This window comes from Colletotrichum jinshuiense, chromosome 9 (genome assembly GCF_051148585.1).
Source record: "Colletotrichum jinshuiense chromosome 9, complete sequence".
NCBI lineage: Eukaryota > Fungi > Ascomycota > Sordariomycetes > Glomerellales > Glomerellaceae > Colletotrichum > Colletotrichum jinshuiense.
This window is the reverse complement of record NC_139316.1, coordinates 2788663-2807285: the sequence shown is the minus strand read 5'-3', so window position 1 is coordinate 2807285 and position 18623 is coordinate 2788663. Positions and strand designations below refer to the sequence as shown.

The following is an 18623-nucleotide window of genomic DNA, read 5'->3' as shown; positions in this document are numbered from 1 at the left end:
ATTGAAGGGCATACCTGCTCCTTTGCATTGTGCTCCAGTTCGTCGACTCCACCGTCGGCAGTATAAAGTCAATCTTGGGACTCAGCCTTACGCTACTCCCCAGTAACGACACTACACTCGCTTTCCACGCACGGCCCTCAATCCGTGTGTATCTTCATGTATGTCTGCCATGTCCCCTCCCTGCCTCGCATGCCTTTACTGACATGTCCAGTTCTTTCGTTAAAAGTTCAACCCGAGCTCAAAATGGCCGGTCCCGGTGGTGGCCCTCCCCGCCGCAGTCACACCAAGTCCCGCAAGGGCTGTGAGACGTGCAAGCGCCGACACATCAGATGCGATGAGAACTTCCCTCAGTGGTATGCCCCGTCTGTCTATCCCTCTCCTCAGAGCACTAGCTTACATGAGTAGCCGCAACTGCACCAAGCACAAGATCCGCTGCCCTTACAACGACATGCCCATTCCGGAAGACAGTTCAGCGACTCCCGACAAGCCGGATCTCATGTGGACGCCCGAGATCGAGGCAGCGATTTCGCAGTGGCAACACACGGGTCTTTTCCCATTCCCCAACCTCAACATATACCCCGCGCCAAACCCTCAGTATCTCTCCGCCGAGGACCTCAGATTGATCTACCATGTGGCTTCCATCTGCGACGAGTTGGCTGCCTTTGACGCCAACGGCTTTACCCTCTGGACTCGCCAGATCCCAACGTAAGTTGAACCTGTCCACCTGGCTTGGAGCCATGCTGATCCGAACCAGCATCATCAAGATTGGAGCAACGAACGCCTATGTCATGCATGCACTCTTGGCCTTCTCGGCCATGCACATTGCCTTCCTCACCGACTGCCCCCTGGTCGGCAACATGGCATACGAGCACCGCGGCATCGCCCTCAAGGGTCTGCAGGAGGCTATTGGCACCTTCAACCGCGAGACGTCGGATGCCGTCTTGGCTGCTTCCCTCGTGCTGTCGTGGCAAGCCACGGATTGGTAGGCAACATCCTGCAGCCAGCCGCTCTACAGGGCCGTGCTAACACATCACAGGCGAAGCTGGACCCAGCTCATGCAAGGAACCTCATCGGTAAGCTAAACACACAATGCCGCGAGGCTTGAAGTCACACGGCTAACTCTGGCCCCTTAGGTCATCGAAGCCATGGACCCCTGGAAGCACGAGTCCCAGTTTGGCGACTTTATTGCCGAAAGCTGCACCTTCCCAACCGCTCCCGCGTCCCCCAGCCCGGATCACAAACCGAGCCAACCACGCAAGGAGGACCTGGACGCCTTCACTCGGACGCTGCAACAGCTCCAGAAGGTTGAGGCCCATCTCAAGCACAACAAGGAGGACACAAAGTCGATTCAGCAATTGATCAGCTTCCTCAAGGGCGCCCGCAAGGTCAGCCCGACCTTGTCCGTCTCCCAGCAGTTTGAGCGCCTTCGTCCCCTGCGGACCTGGCTGTTCTGGCTGCCCGTCATGTACCTCAAGCAGACAGGTGGTTCTCCGAGCGCACTGGTCATCATTGCCCACTACTACACGGTGGCGCTGATGATGGAGCGTCTGTTCCCCGAGATTGGTGCGGCCTACTTCGGCAGTCTCTCCATCGGCCCCGTTGAGGAGATTGCCCGCCGCCTGCTCTCCATCAACATCTCCGGCAGCCTCGACGGCGACTTGCAGACTCCCCTGACCCTAATGGAGTTCCCCATTGACACGGTCAACGAGTTCCGCTCGCGAATGGGTTGGATCCAGCCTGCACGGACACCCTCGTTCCCGCAGTTTAACCCTCCCAACTTTTACATGAGCGAGCCCGTGCCATTGCCGCCCGTCAGCGACTCGTACCTGCCGTACGGTCACAACCCGGCCTTCAGCTACAGCACCGAGTCCCTGCAGATGCTCAATGCCGAGTCTGCGCCGCCCAGCAGCGTCTCTCCTCTTGTGCTGTCGTCTCCGTTCGTCAACTCTCAGTATCTCAACATCCCCAGCCCCAACTACGGCGGCTACAGCCCGGCGTCCTCAACCTTTGAAGGCTCCGTCGCGTACAGCGATAACGAGGACTACGGCTCGTACGAGGGCTACGACATGAGCGGCATGCCTACCCCCATGGTCGGCGGTTCCAACAACAACTTTGGCGTCGGGTTCGTCTCTCCCACCCAGCCCGTGTGGATCTAGAAAGGCCCTGCCCCCATCTCCATGGCACCCTCGATAACCACTACGGCTCAACACAAATGTCGCTTGCAAAGAATGCCGGATTGACCGCCGATCAGGATGCCCACCACACCTACGTACCCGCCGCCGCAAGACTCGACTATCCTGGCATCTTCGCTGCATACGTTGCCCCCCTCCCCGTTCCTCCACCCCGAACAGTTCGGCATGCTCCCTCTTCCCGAGTCGCCAGTCACCCATGGCATGCCGCTGCCGCGCCATCGGCATACACCCTCGTCCTCTGCCACTGGTGAGTCGCCGCGGTCGGTCAGTGCACCATTCCCGCCGCGCAACCTATGGGTGCCTTCGACGCCGTCTATCCAGTTCAACCACGAGAAGGGTAAGGAGCGAGAGGCGTAGTAAGCCTTCTTTGCCCCCCACCCTCCATCTCGAACAGTTCTATTTTTCACCACCATCGCTTGGGACCCCTTGATTTCAAAACACCTTTAATACCTGCTGCATCGACACAAAACGCCAATGTGCAATACACTCCTTGGAAGAAAATTCCGGCCGAATACGGTGTGCGAGCTAGCCTCGCCGCTGCATCAACCACGACATTCCTTTTCCCCTACAACACAAACGACTGACACGGTTACCACTACCGCAATAATCTACGACTACACTCCTTCCTAATTCTCGAAGATGATACCCCCGACCACACCAAAATTTAGACGTTCCCTACTATCTGCATCGGATGATACCCTACTGCATCACACTCCTTATAATGACGTTACGATCCAACAAAAAGCATTCGAATAGAAGAAGAAGAAGGGACGATAAGAGAGGGACACACTCCTTACGGATTACATCGGCCAAAATCCAAACTGCATAGCGATTGTTTACGTGTTTGATGCAAAACACAACACCTCGGCGTTCACGGGACTATAAGTCAGGGAAACTGGAGCTTGGTCCTCCACAACTGCATTGGGCGGCGTTTATTGATTTATTGAAAGTTTTTACGAGGCCGACATGGAGGCTTGCCTCGTCGGACCGTGTGCGCGTTATTGAGTTGGACAGTGTTTGGATTTAATGACTTTTTTGGAGCGGAGGATAGCAAATGCTGCGGATGAAGAGCGTCGGATTGTAATGAGTTAGCTTTAGCTTGACTATTCCCCCCCGAGAGAGAAAGGGGCTGTGCGGAATAGAGGAATATACAGAAGTTGATGAAGCATCGTGTTATCTATTCCTCATCTCGTCTGCGTCTTGTTCCTATTGCTAGCCGAGATGAGGCAAGTGTGTATAGGCTGTAAGGAATCTTCACTTCCTTCGATCTTTCGAGCTAAGTCTTGATCAGTTCGCCTTTTGCCCTCCAAGTTAAACCAGAGTGAGTGTACGGAAAGAGTTGCTATTCTAACTTGTACCCCCCCAACCCCCAACCCCCCAACCCCCCATTCTCTATTTTTATTCTTTTCTTGCGCAAGGTCGTTATTGCTTATGCGCCGTCAGATCCGGACGCGATCCGCGCTGTCAATCCAGGGGTTTGTCCTCCCTGCGCTGAGCAAAGCCAAGTCTGAAATGGCGCACGCTGAAAGGGACTAGCAGGGACCACCTTCCCAAAATGTTTCTTTCACTTTGGTTGCCTTTTCTTCCTTTCCTTTTTTCTTCCTTTTTTTTCTTTTTCGGTGTGTTTGGGATTGGGCGGGGCGGGGCGGGGGTTTGTTTACACAACTGAACGAGACGAGATTGTGTTAAGGCGAGGCGGGTTGACGTACGCTGAAGTCCCGTATTGAGTGGACGATTCGATAATGAATATTGATGATAGAACAAGACCAAGCAAGGCATCACCCCAACCCTCAAACCCCTCCCACTTCCACTCCCTGCTCCAAAGAGATTGATTGACCCTCGAAATGTATATAAGCCAGGTGACCACGAAAGTCAAAGAATCCAAAGAAGCCAAACATATGCCGAGGAGTCCTGCTAGGTACAAACTCTCTCTGTAGAACAGGAGGGGCAGTGCCGCACAGCAGCAGGCAATGTGGCCAGCTGAAGCTCTTTGCACGACACCCTACCGCCCCATCGTGTTGTTGCAGGCGCCCAGCGCAGGGAAGCCCCAAACAGCAAATCGTCGGTACCTAAATATACTCCTCAAATGGCGACATATGTTCGTTACAAGAGGCACTTGCTCAAGAGGCCAAAACCCCATCCATTCTCAGGCCCCGTGGGGCGTGTTGGCGTAACCCTATGCTAAGCTATCTATCCTATCTACCTATCTACCACGCTAACCCCTGATTTTCGCTGCATCATGACGCCTTCGCTACCATCTGTCGGCCGTGTGCGTTCTACTCTCGATTTCACCGGCCATTTGTTGTCCTGGAAACTCCCACCTACCAGCCTTTGGAGTCTCCCAGCCCGGGTTTCACACTGATCACATTACTGATCCTCCAAGACATGGACTATAAAGAGTCCATGTACCCAAGGACAACTTGGCTGGCTGAACACCCCCCTCTGCTCCATGAGCCAATCCCCTTTCTTTCACAAGATGCTGGCTCCGTTGGTATGCTGTATCAAGAAAGCAACCGTCCCGGCCTTCCCTCCAATCACTCGTCGCAAAAAGCCAACTCGACATGATTCACGTTGCAACTCCATCAGATTCTTTCTTTCGTGGCGATCTCTCTTGCAACCCAATTACAAGCCTATTTTGCTCCCTTGATATGCTCATCCTCTCTCTCTCTCTCTCTCAAAAAGCGTCGTCATCACTCATTCGTAAAGGACGCCTGTGTGGTATTTTCCTCCCCATGTCATATCAGAAAGCTCGCTCAGAAAAAGGGCCCATTTTTTTCGTTTTACGTCGTCTTCACATACGCACGTTCAACTGCCTACATGCTCCCGTCATGTAGAATAGTACGCGCGGAGTGCCTGCTGGTCCTGCGGTTGCATCTGGTTCACAAAATCGTTGAACTGAGGAATCAGTTGTCGGTACAAATTGATGACCTGTCTCATGTTAGCGTCGTCACTGGTAAAACAGGCACGGTTGCACCTACCTTCTGGAAATGGTCGTGCAACTCGCTCTTGATAGGGTTCTTCAAGGTGATGTCCCGGTACCGCGCGATGGCGACAAAGAGCTGGGGCAGTGCCTTCTCCATGGCCTGCGGGTTTTGCCCAACAACCAGAGTGAAGCCCTTGAACGCAGTGGCCTTCTCTTCCAGAAACTCGACGTGCTCCATGGCCGTAAGGAAGTCCTCGGCAAAGGTTGGCAGCATGGGAGCAAGAATCTCGGAGTGATGAAGACCAAGGCGACCGAGCGCAATGGCTGCGTTCTCGCTCACAGCAGCCTGCACACCGGGGTTCGAGATGATCTCGACGAAACGTTGGAGAAGTTCGGGCACAAAAGGAGAGAGAGCTTTGCTGTTGATCATGACGATCTCGCCAGCAGACCAGCAAGCGTTGTTAACCACGCTGAAACCACTGTCAATCTCCTCGTCAAGAATATTGTCAAGGTCCAGCTGCTTCAACAGAATGGGGAAAACCGAGGACAGGTGCTTCTCAAGCTGGGGGAAGACGTATCTCGCACAGTCTCCCAACAGAGCGTACGCTGATTGGCGGACGTCATCCTGGGGGTCCTCCAGACAGAAGCTGAGAAGCTCAAAGAAGGATCCCTCAGAACCTCTCACCAACTCCTGCTTCTTGTCCTCCTCTAGCGACTGGATAATGGCACTCAGCAGGTCAAGACTGGTGACGAGAAAGTCTTTGTCCGGAGAATCCAGGGTGGGGTTGTTAGTAGCTTGAAGGCTCTGCTCAAGGTTCGTGTGGATGATATTGACGCATCTCGTAAAAATTGGTTGCGCATACGGCGTGAAGGCAGATCCAAGCGCCATGGCCACGTACGACAAGCACTCCAGCAGGGGAAAGAGCTCTCGCGAGTCGTCGCTGACCTTTTGATAACGGTCAATCAGCGCAGGCATCAGCAGGTTCATCGCGTCAGGTTGGGCAATGACTGGGCCGATGTTCTCGGCCAGCGTTTGTACACAGTCATAGAGAATGTACATGTTCCTGTCCTTGTACCGGGCGAAGCACTGAACAAATTGCTGCAGGATGGGCATGCAGTAGGGCTCGAGGACCTTGCCGGACTTTTCTTCGAGGTTAGCAAAGGCAGACGCGGCAGCTTCCTGGACCTTCTTGTTCTTGTCAAGCATCTTGCGCAGAATGCCATCCATAAGAGGTTCAAAGTAAGTGGCCTTCTGGTTAGGGTCCTGAAGGTTTGCGGCCCACTGGGAATAGCGGCCGAGAGTCCAGCAGGTAATCTGCCTAACGATGGGCTCGTTGTCTTCGAGGAGAGAGAGGAGGTAGGGAACGAGCTCCGGCAGATGGGGAGTAACAGCGTTGATAGTACCCTCGGCGACGGCACCCAGAGCGAGGACTGCAGCCTCTCTGTACTGCCATTCCTCGTGCTTAAGGTTGCTCGTCAGGTACGGCAGGATGGCAGTGAAAACGGGGTCGGAAAAGTCTCTCGCAAAGACGTCCAAGGCGGCAGCGGAGCACTTGCGGATGGTCCAGCGCTCGTCTGGGTTCTCGTCACCATCGTCAATGTCATCAATCTCGCCCTCTTCCAGGTCGTCGTCCATGTTTGCCAGCTTCTCGTAAGCGTTTCCGTTCTGTGCTGCATCGGCCGAAGCCTCGCCTCCCTTGCCCCTGGTTGCCGACTTCTTGGCGAACGTCGGTTTGATGTCCTCCTCCCGATCATCTTCCTCCTCGTCGTCCGATGCACCGCCGAGAAGGGCAATATCCTCTCCGCTGTAAACCATGCATTCCAACAGCACGGGAATGATCTTGTCGAGATAAGGCGTCAGGGCGCGCCACAAGTCGTCGTGCTCGCCGACAGCCAGCCAGAATTCGGCGGCCTCGCACGCTAGGTCCTCGTCGTCACTCTTTTGCTGGTTGATAATGTAGTCGACCAGGCCAGCAATGTGCGGCTGCAGCTTGTCGGGGCGGGTCTCGACCAGTTGCACAAAGGCGTGGCACACCTGGCGGCGCACATCGGGGTGCTGGTCACTGGCCAGCACGAAGAGGTGGGACAACAGGCTGTCGACATTGTTGAGCATGGCTTGGGACTTGCGCGGGGTGAAGACGTTGATGGCGGTCAGGGCCTTCGCGCGGACCTTGGGCAGCTGGCTCTTGGTGGCCTCGATGAACTTGGGAAGGAGGAAGTTTAGGGGCCGCTGGCCGTTGTGCTCACGCTCCAGGACCTTGACATTGTCCTCGCAGATCTTGGCCATGGCGGACATGGCGCCCTCCTGCCCCTCGTTGGAAACCTGACCAGTCTCGTTCGAGATGAGGCTGAGGAGCTGAGGTAGCAGTTCGGGCCAGCTCAAAACACCGCCCCTCCTAATGATCTCGGTCGCAATGTTACCGGCGTAGTTGCGGATCTGCTGGTTCTTGTCCTGGATACCCATGGGGACAGCCATCTTGATGAGAGACAGGCTGCTCTCGGGGATCTGCTTGTAGCTGGTGCGCACGTTGTTCTTGAGCATGATGGCGGCGGCGGACCGCACGAGGTGGTAGTCATGGACGGAGCATTGTACGCCCTGCGGTGGCTCGGGGCTGGAGAAAAGATAGGCGAGGTAGTTGTTGATGTCGGGGGAGGCCTTTGCCTGGGTGAGCATCTGCGCATCAATGAGAGGTTAGCAAGTGTCGCAATGGGCGAACGGGGCGATCTGGGATGTGGCTCACAAGCTCTGCCTGTTTCTGCGCATTCTTGTCGAAGCCGCTCAGCGAGTCCTTGAGGCAAGCGGCCAGCTGGCTCAAGGACTCTGGGGCCGGCTGCCAAGCCATGACTGGCGCCTATTTGGAGGGGGGGAGAGGGAGGAAGTCAAAAGACTGCTGAAGGAGTCGGGATTCGGAGGGGGGTCCGGCGACGCGATAGTATGAGGCCGGTCGGGTTTGTTGGAGAGCACGGCGGAAAGTGAGGTAGAGAGGGGCAGTCGTTGAAGTTGTTCGCCCAGGACACAGCACTCTGAGTGAGGGCAGTGGGCGTTGGCATTGGCGACGCTACTAGTAAAATGGTGGGGTCACCCTGTCAGCTTTTTTTTCGCGATAACTATGGTGCGGCGGAGTAACGGGTAAAGGATGGAAGAAGACCACCTCAGTGAGCTAAGGTACCTCTCACGGACACCAGCCAGGGCACGGAAGGAGTATTGGGCCAGTCAAGGTCCAAAGGTACAGAGTTGCGGCGCTAGTGATCCGCTGTAGCGCATCTGGACCCCGTAGCGTACCTCCCCACTTGGGTGTTATGTTACCTCGACGCACACCAAGGTACCTGTGCCTCTGCGGGTACCCAAAGGTACTCTGTATCTTCTGTGCTTTTGGTGGACGTCTGGTCTGCATTTACAAATTGGAATGACGGGGGTGGGCAGCAGGACCAGAATCAGAACTAGACGCAGATGCGTCTGCTGTGGCAAGGAAATAAATGGAAGCTACGTCTTACGGTGTCGTCCGCTCTGCCCTTCTGCCTGCCTTTCCCCAACAACGTGCTATGCTGGTGCTGAATGGTCGAAAACCATGTATTTTAACATCCCCTCGTCAGCCACAAGGTCCTATCTATCTGTCGCCTCTAACGTTCATTTGAAGTGTCGAGTGTTCATGGTGCAGGATACAGTGGGTGCCCGGGGTTGGGGTTTTGGGACCGGGGCAAGCAACAGCAACAGGATGAAAGAAGCGGAAACAGGAGAAAGCCGATGCGATGGGCAGAAGAAAATGAAAATGGTACGTGGACGTGGGACGGAAGACGGAGAGGGGGAAGTGGGACGTAGCAAAACTCATCCCTCCTCTCTGTCTTTGTCTTCTTCTTGTCGTGCCCTGTCCTGCTGGTTCCTGCCGGTACCTCCGCCCCCAGTGTGTCAGTCCGCCAGTCCGTAAGTCCTTCCATTCTTGTTAGCGCTGCACCTGCACTGCTGCACTGCGCTGCTGCCCACACCACAACCTTCCTTTCTCCCACCAAAAATCAAACCAAACCCGACCTAAGCTCATCGTCTTGAAGAGGTGGCCCGTGCATACTCATTCTCTCTACCCCTCGTTCCCCCCTTGCTCAGTTCGACGGTGTGGGAGGGTAGGTCTCCCCCGTGTTCACTTTTATCTCAGACAGCAAAAGCACATGGACGGCACCTGATCTTGCCGGTGTTTGGCCTCGTTGGAATTCGACAAAAACTTAGATGTTTTTCTCGTTCAGAACGAAATCCCCCCCCCCCCACCCCTTTTCTTTTCCTTCCCGTTTTCGGCGTTTTCTTGTCCGGATATCTGACACTCCTCAACCAATACCTTACCACAGGCCCAAGCAATCTGCATGTTTTTTTGATGTTGCCAAAATGCAGCGACTCCACCATGATCGCACCGGCGGCGGAAAAAAAAAGTACATGTTGTAGTGTATAGTTACGCACCGCAAGGAACAAAACCCATTGCGTCCATCCTTCACTGTTTCCGTCCTCTACCTCCAGGATCTCACCAGCTCGCTCCGTCAAGTGCTCAAATCTCGAGGGGTGAGGATCAAACTCAATAGTCCCCATCAACCTGACGCCGCCAAGGGGCTCCCGCCCACCTGCCGCCCCTTTCGAGTTTACACTCGCCTGATAGGGACCTAGCAGGCTCATGGTTTTTCGCTCTCCCGAGTCATCACCCAAAAAGTGAAAGGGCTAGTGCCGCTGAGGGAGAGCCCCCAAGTTGGAGGTAGCAGCACGTGCACATTTTTAGGACTTGCTCGGAGCGTACCTCGAAAGTATTCTAGACCTGAGTCGAACTTCTGCCATGAGACAAGACCAGAGAAAACAATGGGTACAAAAAGAAAGGGTAGCCATAGGTCTCTGACCTGGGCTCATCTTGGTCTCACATGGACTCACATGGACTCGACGGCGAGTAGATTATAGATATTCTAGAAACACAGTAGACCTTTTTTTGTTTTTTTGCACGAGATGTAGTGACACCAGCATGTTTCAAATCCAATAGACGCTGGGGGCCTGATCCGATCCTGATATCGCCTGCCGAACTTTATGTCTGAACTGAAATAAGCTCTAATGCTGGTGATGCTCTGTCATAGCAACTTGATCGATCTGCACTCTTGGCATCTTTGGTGCACCTGCACAGAGCCTCCTTTGAGCTCATGACCATGCTTCTTACTTCTTCGGACTATTAACCCTGCCATTTGTACCTGACGGTCCGAAGCTACATGTCTCGTTCACGTTCCCATCGGTCAGCCGCGTCGCACTCGTCTGAAAAATTTCCGCAGCCTCTCCAAATTCTGTGATACTCACACCCCTGCCATACGCATGTGTATCCTTCGGGGAGTTGAACATGGCAACTTAATCTTGTTTGGGCCGCCTTCCCGAATAAGTGGCGACGATAGTAAGCTGCAAACAGATAGTCAGGTTTACGCGGCGGAAAGCTAGAGATGCCCCCCCTACGCCATGTGTTCCCTGCCGGACACATCTCAGGAGACTCCGTTGACAACCGGCTGACCCCCTTTGAGCCTCCTCGTAACAACGTCCACAATTGCCCGGAATGCCTCCATCTCCTCCTCTACAGAGAGCCCCATCGCTGCGCCGCCCAGATTAATCGAGCAGCCGACGTACACTGGAATGTTTGCCCGCTTGGCTAATAGCTTCGCCATTCTCGTCGTGAACTCCAGCGTCGACTCCACCGAATAGATGGCCGTCGAGATCGGTTGGGCGGGGTCTAGTCTCTAATACACTTGTCAGCAGGATTTCGTTCATCAATATGAGATCGAAATATTACGTTAGGCAGAGCATAAACGAAAGAACCCAATGCCGCCGGCCCTGTAGTCTCGTCCTGCGTCACTGAGGTGAGGAAGAGGGTGGCCGCCTTGGACTTGATGTCAAGGTGAATGTGAATGCGAGTGTCGAGGGATCGAGGCAACGGGATAGAGAGCTGCATTATGCCGCTTGAGAGGACCATTTCGAAACTCCAGTTATATAAGCTGGATGGGATGGTTGTTTGGAGGTTGTTCGAGTGAGGTTGGTTATGTAGGCGCCATGATGAAGCTGAGCGGAGGGCTCCGTGCTGGCTTGAGCTGAATCACTGTATGTACACTGTGAATAACATCGGGTTGTTGAAGGAAGCCATCGGCCCTTTTTTAACTCTTGTCTAGGTATCGAAAACACTGGCCTATCATTAATGAATTAACATTTATATCAGCGTCCGGACACTGCAGGAATATAATCATTTACTGCTCAACCCAGCTTGACCATCGCTTGGCAGTGATCTACCATGGCCTTGCCGCCAAAAAGCGAATCAAGCCACAATCATCATCTTGCTAAAGTTATGGTTAAATTTGCCGCCGTTTCTCGGCACATACGACCATACCCACTGGAGAACTCGGGATCCCGTCCGCTCTCCCATAGATAAGCCAGTGAGGGCCGGATTAGTAGTTGGGTCGGTGACGACCAGCGAATACCTGGTGTTGTATGTTTTTATTGCCTTTTTTGTGTGTGTGCGTGCATACTGGCTGACTCCTCTCAAAACTTGCTCCCCTTCTCATTTATGTCCGTCCGCCCGTCAGATGCATTGAATGTGCTCATATTATGAAACTCTTTCAATGTTCCGATCCTTTTGGACTGTTCCTACATAAAGGTGTCTATTATGTCTATGCATTCATTCTATGATGTACACTACTTTACATGTGTCTAATACAAGTCGGACTATGATGAACCCAGGTTGAAGGAACACCGGGAATGAAAAGCTCTGTGTGTTGTTCATCTCCACAAACAATGCCTGCTCGTGATCCTTCTCAATAGAAGCATCACAGAGGGGCCTTCGAAGCATCCTCGTCAGAGCACACATGTGTCTCGGACGATGGCTCAGCTTTTTCAACTGTGTCACTCGACGTCTCGGTGAGAGTAGAAACCGCCTGCCGAGACGTCCTGCTAAACACTGCAACAAACCCACCACCAACAACCAAGGTGCCGACCTTGGGCCGGCAAACATGCGCCCTCGCCGCAGCGCCCGTCTCGCCGGTCTCAAGCGCCTTGCGGATGTTCACAACTTTCACCTCCCAGTTCCGTCCTCCTGTTCCGTCCCGGAACATGCCATCGCCGCCAGACGTCGACGTCTGCAGCTCCACGACGCGATCCAGAAAGACAGGCTGGTCAGAATCCTTGGCCCAGACGACGAACTCGAGGATCTGGGTAATGGACGGGAAGAACACGACCAACTTCCCGCCTGGGAGCAGCGCGTCGACGGCGACATCCGCGTGCTCCTGCGACGATGGCAGGTCCAGGATTACATGGGATAGGAACGGATCGCCTCCGTTCTGGGAAAGGCGGGAGGATAGGTAGGAACGAATAGTGCGCACGTGAAAATCGACGTCGAGGAGGTACTGTCCCCGGCGGAAATGGCGAACGAGGCTATGCGCCATGCGACTCGAGGTCGGGTTAATGTCCAAGGTGTGTAAGACCGCGCGGCGACTCGACACATGATTCTCATGCAGCGATGCCAACTCTGGGTCTGGAAACTCGAGCGCATGCGGCGAGTTGTCGTACTCCGGCGCCCCGTCGTCTGACATGATCTTCTTCGGCAGGGTATTCCTGGCGTATGGCGCCTCACACAACGCGTCACGGAGTTGTGACGGCACGGGCGGGTTCGCGCCGTGCATCGCCCGCGCGAGGTGGAGCGTCAGTGCACCCATGCCCGTTCCGGCTTCGAATATCTCAACCGGCGGGCCAGCGTCGAAGTCGGGGTCCTCGCCTGGGACAGGCAGATTGAGGTCGAGGAAGGACACAATGAGGTTGGCATCCTGAGGGTAGATCTGCCCTGTCCCCTTCAGCTTCTGAGCTTTGATATGTTGTGGGGGAGGTCGTTCATACCGGTGTTGCTACGCGTGGAGAGTTTGCGATGTATTGCGCTAGCGAGGCTTCTAGGAGTCGCACATTACGGCCGTCGCTGTCGGTGATCGAGTCGGAGAAGTCCTTGCCGATAATGTCAGATCCGTTGACCTTCGCGCCGTAGGTGAGTTTTATAGAAGTATCCTTTCGCAGGGGGGTTGACAGGTGAAACTTTGGTTCCCGAGGGCCTCGTTGGCGCAATATGATCACATCGTGCTCTGTATGGAGATTAACTGATGGTCAACGCCATGTGACCGAGGGACGTACCTCTGATGGCTCGACTAGAGCTGTACAAACGGCAGAGAGGCAGCCTAGTGTATCTCACAAGGTTCAATGGCCCAAATCTCGGTGGCATTGTGTAGAAATTCTCGTCTGGCTTGGTTTCATTTTCAGAGCATGCGCATAAGGTTTCTGCAGAGCTCAAAGTTGCCGATAACTAACTACCTCCATTTATGCATAACCATACATTCAGTCTATCGTTGTATCCACCACCACAATACTTGTCAGTTATTCGCTGAATATAGTGCTTTCTTGCAAGCCTGGTCTTGTCAATCTTGGAATTTGTTTCACTGTGAGTTCTTGACTGGCAGCTCTGAGTATTTTCGGAGGTCCTAGTTGACCTGTCGCGATGCAGTGGGAGAGCGCTTTGTGGTTATCGCAGCAGACTGAGTTTTGTCACAGGAGTGGTGCAGCATTGGCCGAGAAGCTTCAAAGTGATGCGGAGTCTACATTTCCATAGTGAGGCGAGCCATCGGAACTGCAGCTGTACAGATACATCTGTTTAACCCGGAGTTGGTCTGCGAGGTGAACCAAACAAATTCATACGCTTTAAGACAAGGCACATGCTCTCGTCAGCGATAATGACTTGGCAATCCTGGTCGAGAGCAGGCAGTCCTTTCTGTAGTGGCCATGACAACTAACCCTGCTGATACTGGCAAGCGACATCATAGACACAACATAGGCAGACTGCTCATAACGTAATTTCGGTAGCCTCCCATCCGTATTTAACCTTACTCGCGACGACCGGTAAGGATTTTCAATAATGAATAACAAGCACCGGCCCGTCTTGCCAGATAGGATTCACCGGAATGGGCCTGGTAAGCAAGCAGTAGATAGGCTGTTCGGTAGATTCGCCGATGTATGTTATTCAGGGCCAAGCTATGCTTGTGCAAATGACGTTTCGATCGCGCTTCTACCCTCTATCAATGGTATCATTCACAATTCAACCGACCATCTCCTCGTCATCATCGCCTCCACCGCCCATCTTTCGTCTCAACCTCACCGCATCCTCATCCCGTTTTCTTCGCTCAAGGCCCTCTGTGATCCAGGCCTCGTATCCCGCATCTCCGCCCTCCACCTTCTGCGCGACTACCCCCTTGAGCACCTCGCCCGCAAAGCCAACGAAGTTATGCCGACGCAGGGCATTCTCAAACCGCCAGTTACGGCGCTTCTCGTTCTCGCGCTCGAGGGTCTCCACATCTCCAATCTCCTTGGCAGCGATACGCGGATCGCGGACCATAGCTAGCACGTTGAACCGAATCTCGGAGCTGGCGTATGTGAGCACGCGCTCCTGCAGAATCTGCGTCACCTTTGCGGGGAAGTCATCGGCCGTGCAAGCGCCGTGCGAGATGGGTGCGGGCTGCAATCCATCTAATTCGTACAGCTTGCCGTCAATAGGGGTGTAAGCAATGAAGTGAAAGGCATCCTCAGCCTCGCCTGTCTTCTGCGTCTCGTCGACGAAGGGGCTGCTCTTTGCGAAGCTGTTATGCACATCGCGGATCAGCTCTGAATTGCTGAGGGCTTCGCCGCGGAACTCAGGCGGCAGGACCATCGTGAACTCGCGGAACTCTGAGAGCTTGTCGCCAATGTCCACGTCACCCGTCTTGTTGAGAACGACACTCAGGAGCGCTTGTGTGCCACAAGCATTCTGGATCGTTTGTTGGGCGAAGAAAAGGCGCTCGGCGGCGTCGTGGTCGTAAGATTCTTGCGATCGGGCGGGTAGGCCCTCGGACGGGTAGCGGAAGAGGAAGATGATGCCATAGATAGGTTGTAGTGGGGCAAGCTCATCGGGGGAGAGCGTCAGCAGTTCCTCGAACTGTACACCTTTGACGCCGAGGTTCTCGAGGAGGTAGGTGAAGACGCCCTAGGCGGTTAGCTTGGCGATTGCGGTATCGATCAAGTCACGTACTGCGTCGGACTCGACTGCAAGAGTTAGTGAAATTCGGGAGTGTTTGGAGGGGCTACATACTGGTATTCCATCCACCACTCATCTTGCAGGCTCTCCCAGGGAGAAAGATATGGCTGGGTGATTAAGGTGCCGCTCGCAGTGGTTTACAAGGAAGATTGCCAACTACGGAGGCTTCTGTTGCGATTGTTTCGGAGGATTGGGTCTGCGATTGACGAGGAATTGGTAAGCTAGGCATTGGAGCTTCAACGTTTGGGGACAAAGCAGTTTGGCCACTGACGCAAGGCCGGAGCTGTGGTGGGTCACGGAGGGGCGGGACCAGGGTCAATGATTCGCCGGGGTACCCTAAAATCACTGAATCACTCTGTCTTCACATCGACGCTATTCAGATGTCATCTTGCCATCTGCAATTATTGACAGTTGAATTCAAGTAATATTGCTAATATTCCTAGCACAACATCTTCACATGAAACCCACCCTACCAGTAGTACAAATGAAGAATCAAAGCCCTATACAGAGTACCCTCAGTGCACGGAATGCGGTGTGGCAGCCCGCTGTGGAATCGTCACCGTGTGAACGCCATCATCCTTCTGGTGCGTCGAACCCACCCGCGAACCCCGGCCATAGGAGCTCTCATGGTCGATATCCTGCATGTTGAACGATCGCTTGCTGTCGCCGTCACCGTAGCTGAAACAACTGGTACGGACGGCACGAACGAACCAGGGCTTCTTACCGGAGCCCCTCCAAGACCAGTACTCCTTCGCGTCGTACTCACGGGGTTCGAGCCTGCCTCCAGAAAGCCATACAGTTAAAGCGATTAGACCATTCAGAACGGTGTATACAAAGACGCCACTAGTGTCGTTAGCTACAGATTTGGGGTGGGGTTCGGCCAGCGTTAGACTTACGCGATAAGACCGTAGGCGACGCTGTAGGAGAACGGGATGAAGGTCATGACGACAAACGATGGAAGAACATCGCCAATGTACCGCCAGTTAATCTGGGTGATTTGACGGATCATCATGCAGCCAACCTATGGAGGTCAGAGACAGCACAATCAGTAAGAACGGAGAGACTTACCAAAACGAGCGTACAACCAGTTGCCCAGGGCGGAATGGACGCAAAAATTGGGGCGAAGAAGATGGAAATGAGGAAGCAAAGACCGGTAGTCATGGACGTCAGTCCGGTGCGACCACCCTCTGCGATACCCGCGCCGCTTTCAATGAAGGCCGTGACGGGAGAGCACCCAAACAACGCGCCGATGGAGATGCACGCAGCGTCGCAGCAGTAGGCAATGGTTGAGCGAGGGAAATCACCGTCCTTGGGGTCGACCACACCACAGAAGCGTACCATCGAGTACATGGTGGCCGTGGCATCGATGATGTCAACATAAAGGAAGGTGAAGAGCGCCAGGGCAAACTGCGAACCGTTCTTGGCGACATCCCAGTCAAGGACGTTAAGGGTGTGCTGGATGGGGTGGAACGAGACGACATTCTTGAAGAAGTTAAACCGATTATCGCCTTCTTCATTATATGGGAAGTATGTGATGGATGTGTTCCGCCTGGCAAGTTAGCGGGGTCGAACTGATGGTCGGGGTCAACTTACGGCCACGACAAGATCGAAACCAAGGCAATGCCCATGATGAGAGCGTACTTGACTCGGAACGACATCAAATAGGCCGTGACAAGACCACCGGCAAATATGGCAGTCCACATCTTTGGGCTTGACATGATCCCGCCCGCGCACATCTGGGTTTCGGGGTCAATCATCTCAACCGGACACCCGGCAATGGCGAGCGGGGTAGACCTCCAGCCTCCAGTGATGGCACCGATGCCGGCCGAATAAGAAAGCCCAATCTCTGTTAAGAAGAAGCCGATACCGACTCCGGTTGCCGTCTTGATTGTCGCGGGAATAAGCTTGACAAGCCACTGGCGCATTCCAGTCAGGGCGAGGAAGATAAAGATGAGACCCTCAACGAAGACTGCCGTTAGAGCTACTCGGTAAGGAATGGCGCCTGAACCGTTAGGTCCGACAACCTGGAAGGCAAAGTATGCGTTAAGGCCCATTCCGGGACTGTCTTGTCAGCGCCTGGATCGGCGGGATTTCCCATGAGCAAGACACTTACGCGAGCGCCACAGGTAGGTTGGTAAAGAAGCCGAAGATGAAGCTGGCAAGACCAGCGATGGCGGCTGTCGCGGTGACCAGATCCAGTCGGACAGCTGCAAAGTCAGTGCTGCTCGAACCAAGATGCCGGTCTGCTCACCCTCCTTGCACGCCTTGTAGCTGTCGATGGTGTCGCAGTCGGCTCGGTTTTCCAAGTCGCAGACACAAGTGCCGCCCGTTTGGGAAAGAATGATTGCCTGCGCAGTTAGTGTGCTGCCCATGCGGTAGAAATGCCCACTCACATTTACGGCAATAATGTATGCCATGGTCGCAAACGTGGTAACGCCTGCGCGAATCTCCCTTAGGAATGTTGAGTCGGGAATCTCCTTAGGCTGCACGGGGTAAGCAACATCAATAAGTCGAGGTGTGAGAACATACATGACCGCTTCCCTCGAGTCTAAAGATTCGTCCAAAAGTAGAGGAAGAGATTGTCTTGTCGAAACGATCGACAGCTTGCCAGGCGCCATGGAACTTTCGGCGCATGGCAGAGTGGTGGACAGGCGGCTCAGCGTGTTCCAGGCGCTCTATGTTCGAGTGAGTCGACATGTTGGAATGAGCCGACCTGTTGGAGTGAGCCGACATGTTGCTCAGGTTGGGTGATGGATGAAGGAAAGTCGGTGGACGGCCGTCAGGGCGACTCGGAGTGGTAGTGGTGAGGAGTCGGTGACACAAGACCCAGTACAAAAAGAAGAAGGTTGAGATGTCTAAGACTCTTGTGCTAGGTGAGGCGAGAGGTGGTTGGCTCAAGTGGTGAGAATCAGGAAATGGGAAAATGGGGAGGTCAGGGTAAGGCGAGCTGCCCTGGCAAGGCGGGAAGGAGGCAAAAGGCAGACCAAGTCCTGCAGGAAAGACCGAGAAAAGAGTTGTTCTGGGAAAGAGAAGAAAGTAGAGGCAGCGGGACCGTTGGAGAAGAAGAAGAAAGTGAAGGAGCGTTGATGGAATGCCTAGGGAAGGGGGGGGGCGAAAGTGGCATGAACAATTATATCCTTGCCAGATCATGCCAGGTCTACTACATCACCTGCATCCCCTGGACGACATTGGAAGCGTTCCGAGGCACCTCACCTACCTACATACCTGCCTCACCTCAGGTAGCTGACCCTGCCTTAGCTTCCTGCTACCCAAGGCACGCCGGTGAAAGAAGGCGTGCCAGTCTTTCTTTTTCCTGCAGCGCCAATGCCGCGTGGAGGTGGAGGGCATAGACGGGAAGTCCAAATCGTGGGCCAGCGGGAGAGAAGGTCCAGGCCGCCACTACTACTATCCACGTCC

The 18623-nt window shown here is 54.2% G+C and overlaps 6 protein-coding genes across 6 annotated transcripts; 1 reads left to right on the top strand and 5 right to left on the bottom strand.

The window, feature by feature from the left end:
* Nucleotides 1-243: 243 nt before the first annotated feature.
* EsH8_IX_000751 (Zn(II)2Cys6 transcription factor domain-containing protein) lies at nt 244-2549 on the top strand (the record flags this gene model as incomplete). Its single annotated transcript, XM_083267087.1, has 6 exons — nt 244-353; nt 406-705; nt 755-982; nt 1037-1073; nt 1134-2122; nt 2252-2549. The coding sequence occupies 6 exons, from the start codon at nt 244-246 to the stop codon at nt 2547-2549; spliced, it is 1962 nt and encodes a 653-aa protein (XP_083130652.1).
* A 2469-nt stretch (nt 2550-5018) lies between these two features.
* On the bottom strand, nt 5019-7958 carry EsH8_IX_000750 (armadillo-type protein; the record flags this gene model as incomplete). The annotated part of the gene is made up of 3 exons (XM_083267086.1): nt 5019-5120; nt 5171-7789; nt 7857-7958. The coding sequence occupies 3 exons, from the start codon at nt 7956-7958 to the stop codon at nt 5019-5021; spliced, it is 2823 nt and encodes a 940-aa protein (XP_083130651.1).
* Nucleotides 7959-10602: 2644 nt separating this feature from the next.
* EsH8_IX_000749 (proteasome assembly chaperone 4 family protein) lies at nt 10603-11066 on the bottom strand (the record flags this gene model as incomplete). Its single annotated transcript, XM_083267085.1, has 2 exons — nt 10603-10854; nt 10908-11066. The coding sequence occupies 2 exons, from the start codon at nt 11064-11066 to the stop codon at nt 10603-10605; spliced, it is 411 nt and encodes a 136-aa protein (XP_083130650.1).
* An 865-nt stretch (nt 11067-11931) lies between these two features.
* EsH8_IX_000748 (S-adenosyl-L-methionine-dependent methyltransferase) lies at nt 11932-13367 on the bottom strand (the record flags this gene model as incomplete). Its single annotated transcript, XM_083267084.1, has 3 exons — nt 11932-12936; nt 12995-13230; nt 13280-13367. The coding sequence occupies 3 exons, from the start codon at nt 13365-13367 to the stop codon at nt 11932-11934; spliced, it is 1329 nt and encodes a 442-aa protein (XP_083130649.1).
* Nucleotides 13368-14234: 867 nt separating this feature from the next.
* On the bottom strand, nt 14235-15282 carry EsH8_IX_000747 (ubiquitin carboxyl-terminal hydrolase; the record flags this gene model as incomplete). Its single annotated transcript, XM_083267083.1, has 3 exons — nt 14235-15155; nt 15201-15214; nt 15261-15282. The coding sequence occupies 3 exons, from the start codon at nt 15280-15282 to the stop codon at nt 14235-14237; spliced, it is 957 nt and encodes a 318-aa protein (XP_083130648.1).
* Nucleotides 15283-15721: 439 nt separating this feature from the next.
* On the bottom strand, nt 15722-17939 carry EsH8_IX_000746 (permease family-domain-containing protein; the record flags this gene model as incomplete). The annotated part of the gene is made up of 8 exons (XM_083267082.1): nt 15722-16049; nt 16103-16227; nt 16275-16755; nt 16800-17267; nt 17320-17413; nt 17458-17554; nt 17600-17689; nt 17736-17939. The coding sequence occupies 8 exons, from the start codon at nt 17937-17939 to the stop codon at nt 15722-15724; spliced, it is 1887 nt and encodes a 628-aa protein (XP_083130647.1).
* Nucleotides 17940-18623: the final 684 nt, after the last annotated feature.